Genomic DNA, 6000 nt, shown 5'->3' with positions numbered 1-6000 from the left:
GCAGCCCTGGGGGAAGGTCATTGGACCCCAAAGGGGTTGCAGTGCACAGGTTGAGAATCCTTAGGAACCCTTTGGACTCTAAAGGGAGCATTTTAACATCCCGCCTTTTACCAGGAGCAGACGCGATGGAATCTGCTAACCCTGCCTTTGGGTGTCTGTGCCTCCTCTAATCCTAAAGCCTGGGCTTGTGCTCTGATGCTGTCCTATGTGGATGGCCATTTGTGGAAAAGGTTATGTCATTTACCCGGGACCCGAGGAAGCAGGATCCCATCTCTGGGAAAATCAGGAAAGCCCGAGAAGCTCTTTCTGGTGGAATATTTGTCAAGGCAGGCGGTGGGCTCTGTGAGTGCAGAATCAATGGGGGTTGTTACTTATATAACTTCCTGTAATTGCCTGGCAGTAGCTGCGGAGAGCCGCCCTCTCCTGTCTGGGGCTGAGTGGAGGCTGCAACCCTTTTCTTCTCGCTGCTCCATTTACCTCCACGTCGGGCTTTGTGTGGAGGCAGCCCTTCTCGGAAGAACTGAGATGCCATTTTAACCAGAAGCCTCCGTCCTCTTCTTTGTGCTGTGGAGATGGGCAATTCCTATGCTGGACAGCTAAAGAGTACGCGGTTTGAAGAGGTCCTTCACAACTCCATCGAGGCTTCCCTGCGCTCCAATACCCTGGTGCCCCGGCCCATCTTCTCCCAGCTGTATTTGGAGGCTGAGCAGCAGCTGTCCTCCTTAGAAGGTAAGAGCCACGCTGTTCTTCATGTTGGTGCATGTGTGTTTGATTATGAGCAGCGTAAGCCTGGCGTTCTTTCTCTCTGTCTCTCTTTTTTCTCCATTCAGGAAATCTAGAGTCTATCAAAGAGGAATGCAAGTTGCACACAGATTTTTATTTGTTTAAAAGTAAGTTCAGGCCAGAGAATACAACAAAAAATACTAATCTCGGACTCGTAGGAGGAGGGGAGAGTGTGGTGTGCTAGACCCTCCTGAAATTGTTATTTGTGCTCTGATTTGATGGCATTTGAGCTTTGGTGAGGAAGGGTTTTTAATATGTTTGGCCCTCAGCTGTGTATTTTCTCTTCTTTTCCACCTGTGAGTCACGGTCTTATCTTTGCAAAATAGTTGAGAGGTTGTGTCTCTGTGTGGCAACAGGTGCAAGAACCCTCTAGAAACTTAAAAAAAAAATAAAGAGTAAGCTTTATGAATTTTGCATGTACCAAAAGTTAAAATACAGGTATGAGGATGACCTGGGAATTTCCTTTATCTGAAAGATAAAGTGTTTGAGTGTAAATGGTTAAGAGCACTGACTGCTCTTCCAGATGACCCGGGTTCGATTCCCAGCACCCACATGGCAGCTCACAGCTGTAACTTCAGGATCCAATACTCACACACAGACATACATGCAAGGGAAACACCAGTGCACAGAAAATAAAGATAAACAAGTAAAAAGTGTGCAAGTGTATGTTTTCATGTCAAGTAAGCCTGCCGCAATCTTCAGGATGGAACTGTTTTAGAATTTTTCTTTTGTTTGTAAGTTCATGCTTTTTGCTTAAAATTACACACAAACATCAGTAGTTTCTGAAGTAGGAAAGGTCTCGGTTTTAATTTAAAAAACAAAACAAAACAAATGGTTGAACAAGAAAGAAGAAAATGTCCACCAGGTTTGCACTGCATTTGGCTCCTGGGGCTGTGTGTGGTGCCTACCTAGTGTCTGGAAGCCTGCAAGCCCTTATTTTGCGGAGTGGATAGTGTGAGTCATTCTGGCTTCCTTAGTAAATTAACCTTGCCAATGGCACAGATGAAGGCCTAGCCAATCTGGGTCTAGGTCTAAGAGAAACTAGATTTTCCCAGCACTATCAATTAGGAAAACATGAAATTCTCTGATAGTTATTAAGAGAGTGCCAATATTTTCTGGCGTTGTGCCACTGTAACTTCTCCAGGAGAAAAGAAGTTATTAGAGACTCTTTAACGGGTCCCACTTTTGACCAGCCAAAAGACTTCTGTGAACTAGGCATTTCAGGGTCATCCTTAACTGATTCCTGGGTCGACAAGCCTTGCCAATGATAATTTAAAACCAGCAGTCATGATGATAATTTAGAATACTCGAGTAATGCCCTAAAATCTACGGTCTGCTCATTTGCCAATGCTGAAGCCTGCGGTGATTTGGAGATGTATTTTCAGCACTGCCTGTATGCTCTGGACTAGGACAAGCCGAGGTGGGAATAGGAGTGGGGAGGTGGGGGTGGGGGATGGGGGAATGAGAGCACAGCTGCTCACAAGGGAACTGAGAACAGCAGAAAGTCCTTGGGGGCTCCCCAGTTGCCTTCTCCCACTGTTGAGGATCTCCCTAGGCTGCCCACCTTCAGGTTGGGAGGTCACATTTTCTCGGGGTCTCCTTGAATGGATGGACACTTGGTATTTCCCAATGATCCCCACCTGACCCCAGCCCTGCCTTTGCTGGCCCGGACCCAGGAATTCTGTGTGCTTGTGTATGCTTTACCTCTGAGCTTTATCTCCGTCCCCAGAGAGAGCGTGGCTCAGGAATTTGATTCCTCCGGGTTCTGAGTGTTCCACGCTCCTTGCCAGCTGACGGTGGGACTGCTCAGCCTTTGAGTTCCTGTGCCAACTTGGCCCAGCCCCTCGCACTTCTCCTTTCTTCTCAGCAAACAATCCAGAACCATCTCCTGGATTTTGTTTGTCCAGTGCAGAAGTCAGCCTGAGGGGTCGGTGGGAGAGGGAGACCTTTGGGTTTGTTAAATGTCACCATAAACCAAGCACTAAGCTCGGGCTATATCTTCTGCTTCATAAACCTTGGAGCAGGCAGGCATTTGGGGGCCCCATTTTGTTTTGTCTGTCTGTCGGGGTCTCTTATCTGATGGCTGGCCTTCCTCAGATAATACCATTGTTGATGATGCTTATGACCAGGGTGCTGGGACACTAAACTCCCGGGGATCTGGTAACTTTTTATGTATTTGTGGGGGTAATTTAGCAGGGACCTTATTATAGCTTTGTTCTTTGAATTGGGGCTCTTACCCACTACCCACGTTAGGGAAAATCCTTTTGCACAGTATTGACATTTTAAGAGAAAGACCAATAAAACAGATGGCTGCATCAGCTGTAGGGATCATAAATTTACTATTTAAACAGAATGCCGGTAAATTCCTATAGTCCTACCTGCTCAGAATGCCCGTGAGGTGTGTCTCATGGCAAGAGAAGTGACTTGCTTGTAAACACCAGAGTGAATAGCCTCATGTGCCTGCTGTCAGGGGCGCAATGGGGGTCCTTCAATTTGTGGTTTTTATTACTCTGCTAACCCCTCAACCCTGATGGTTTTGTCTAAGGCCACTTTAAGACTCTAACCCTGCCAGGAGATCTCCGTAAACACGTCTGTTTAGTCTGCTCAGAGGGCTTCTGCTGGCTGAGGAGTCCATCAAAGTCCGGAAAGCCTGCCACAGGCCTTTGACCTTTAACCCTGCCTTCAGTTTGAGCCCTTTGAGGCATAAGACCCTCTTCTCTTGTTTCTTTCTAAGTGTGTCGGAATGTCTGTCTGTTGGGCTCCGCAGAATGACGCACAGCCTGGTCCCCTTGAACTCAGGGCCGATCTGCGGCTCCAGCTCTGCAGAAGTTTGTTTTAGCTGTTGGGGATCTTGCAGGAATGTCCAGTCCAAGGCCAGTGTCGGTGCCGTTCTCTGGGTTCCGGCAGAGCTAGATCAGAGCCCCATGTGGACTGTGCCATCTGCTCTGGTGCTGGTGCCTGGAGTCTGGCGGGGCTCTGAGACCTGCTCGAGGGGCCAAATTGTGCCTACCTTAAGCCCAGGAAGGCACCAAGGGGCTGAGCTGCTGGGCTCATTTCTTCCACCCTGGGTGTTCATCTTGTGTTATCTTTCCATGATTTTCCTGCCACTTGGTATTTGTCTTCTGCACCCACAAGGTCCAGGGCACCAAGGAGGGTTGAGAGTTGTAAGTTCCTCCTCAAGATCTTGGCCCCAGTCAGGTTATGGTCCCAGTAGCTTGTACAGTTAAATCACAGGTAGAAAACTGGATGCCACTTGGAAGTGCCACATTTTCTAGAACATCACAGCTCGCAGCAACCTAGGGCTTACCTTGTAACCAACTCATTTTGCACAGAGACGTTAACTGACTGCCCTGTGGCCACACAGGTAGCAGCAATCTAAGTACTGAAACTTGGCTTGCTAGAGTTGGAGTGTGCACATACGTGTGTATGTGTGTGTGTGTGTGTGCTTGTGTGTTTGTATTTCCAGCAATGAATATATGCATTCTTTGGATGAACACTAATGTATAGCTCAGCATCTCCCTTATGCAAAATTGAGGCAGTGCATGCTACTTTAGTTTGCCAGAACACCAGGGGCCCCTGCAGGCTCACAGGGGCTGTTGAACCACCGTGGGTCAGTGACCAACCCCCCTCCCAACCCCAGGTTTCTTATTTGTAATAGGAACGTCGTGTTTCAATGTCTCACAGAAATGCTTTTGGAATGCTTACTGTGTCGTGTTCGGTCCTTGTCTAGATACTGTATCCACAACAACCCCCCCCACCCCACACACACCTGGGCAGACCTAGGCAGCTGCTGTGGCTAGGAGAGAAGTGAACTTGTGCCTGAGTTGTGTGCGCCTTGGGGAGGAGTCACCGTCCCTGAGAGACCTTTGGCATTTCCGTCCAGTACAGAAGGATCAGAATGCCCAACTTCCGAGTGTCCCTAAGGACCAATGAGCGACAGAGCAGAGAGTTCATCCTAGAGGGATGCAGGGCTCCTTTGTTTGATGAGTTCCCCAGGCCCCGGACCTCGATGAGCTTATAGCTCCAGGTAGAGGGAAAGGCTCTGGAGGAGACTCCCCAGGCACCACTGCAGCTTCCTTACAAACCAACCCTCTTCTCTCCCATGCCCAGGTGGTGGACGAGCGGACAACGAGGAAGAAGAGGATGAGGGAGAAGGGGGCTTAGAACCCAGTAGTCCCTCGAATGCCTACCAGCTGCCCCCTCCTCCTGAAGGCTGTTGCACCACAGATGGTAAGAGACTGAACCCCCACTCAGGACCTGCAGCTCGGTTGTAACCCTCCTGTCCCCTGAGATGTGAACTGGGCCTGTGTCCACACACAGGCTACAGGAGGCTGAGAGTCAGCCACTCGGCCACTCCAGGCAGCCTCAGCAGTAAGAATGGCATGGGGTCCGATAGTCATTATTTTGGGTCCATTGTTTGGAAATCAGAATTTATTTTCCTTATTCGAGTTGACTATGCTATTTACTTGATTTGGGATGGGTTAGGAATGACCTTTTATGCCTGTCGATTCTTGTCTGTGAAGCGAAGGTATCTGCATTGTCTGGGAATCGGAGCAGTTTGTGGTGACAAGGAGCAGAGGCAAAGCATGCTGGGTACAGCAACGTCTCAGCGCAGTCGTGCATCTGAGGAGGCCTGTGGGTTCACATTTTAGACCCTGTTACGACCAGTCCATCACTACCATAGTAATCAGCCATTAATTTATTGAACCTGTGTTCTGGAAGTTCAGAGATTAGAGATGAGAACTTGTGGGCGCTATCTGGGGAGACAGATGCTTTGTGTCCCCTTTATGGTGGTAAGCTTGACAGCACGGGAGCTGAGGGCAACTCCAAAGGCAGGCAAGGTTTCAGAGATGCTCCCTGGAGAGGTGAGTCCTTCCTCTGGGTTTTAGAGGATTGGGAGGTCTTAGATAGGAGGCTATCAAGGTTTAGGGAGGCCTGGAAACCGCAGAGGAAGCAGTGTTGCAAAGGCTTATGGGGTGAGATGCATATTGGGGGAGCTGCAGGTGGCTGAACAGGACATTCGTGCAGGGCTTGCGAGCAGTGACAGCATGAGACTGGAAGACGATCAGGGTCATTGCCAATGCCATCTGCACTCTGAGGCCTGAACTTGACCTCTGCCCTTGACCCCAAGTGCCAGCCGATGTTACTGGGACAAAGAAGTCAGTACAGCTGAGAGACAGTCCCCAGAGGGGGATGGATGGTGAGAATGGTGAAGGG

At 49.2% G+C, this 6000-nt stretch overlaps 1 protein-coding gene across 3 annotated transcripts in view; it reads left to right on the top strand.

Moving 5' to 3' along the window:
• Positions 1-572: 572 nt before the first annotated feature.
• The window catches only part of LOC121432450 (protein GREB1), a 68370-nt gene continuing 62942 nt past the window's right edge, over positions 573-6000 (top strand). For all 3 annotated transcript variants that reach the window (XM_041630441.1, XM_041630440.1, XM_041630439.1), the window contains exons 1-2: positions 573-729; positions 4894-5013. In XM_041630441.1, the coding sequence (XP_041486375.1) occupies positions 573-729; positions 4894-5013 (277 nt within the window). The remainder of the gene's footprint in view (positions 730-4893; positions 5014-6000) is intronic.

Source organism: Microtus oregoni, unplaced genomic scaffold (assembly GCF_018167655.1).
Source record: "Microtus oregoni isolate MIOR12 unplaced genomic scaffold, Mior012 000034F_ref0000314, whole genome shotgun sequence".
Taxonomy (NCBI): domain Eukaryota; kingdom Metazoa; phylum Chordata; class Mammalia; order Rodentia; family Cricetidae; genus Microtus; species Microtus oregoni.
Note: the sequence above shows the minus strand (reverse complement) of the source record. Positions and strands in the feature narration are given on the sequence as shown.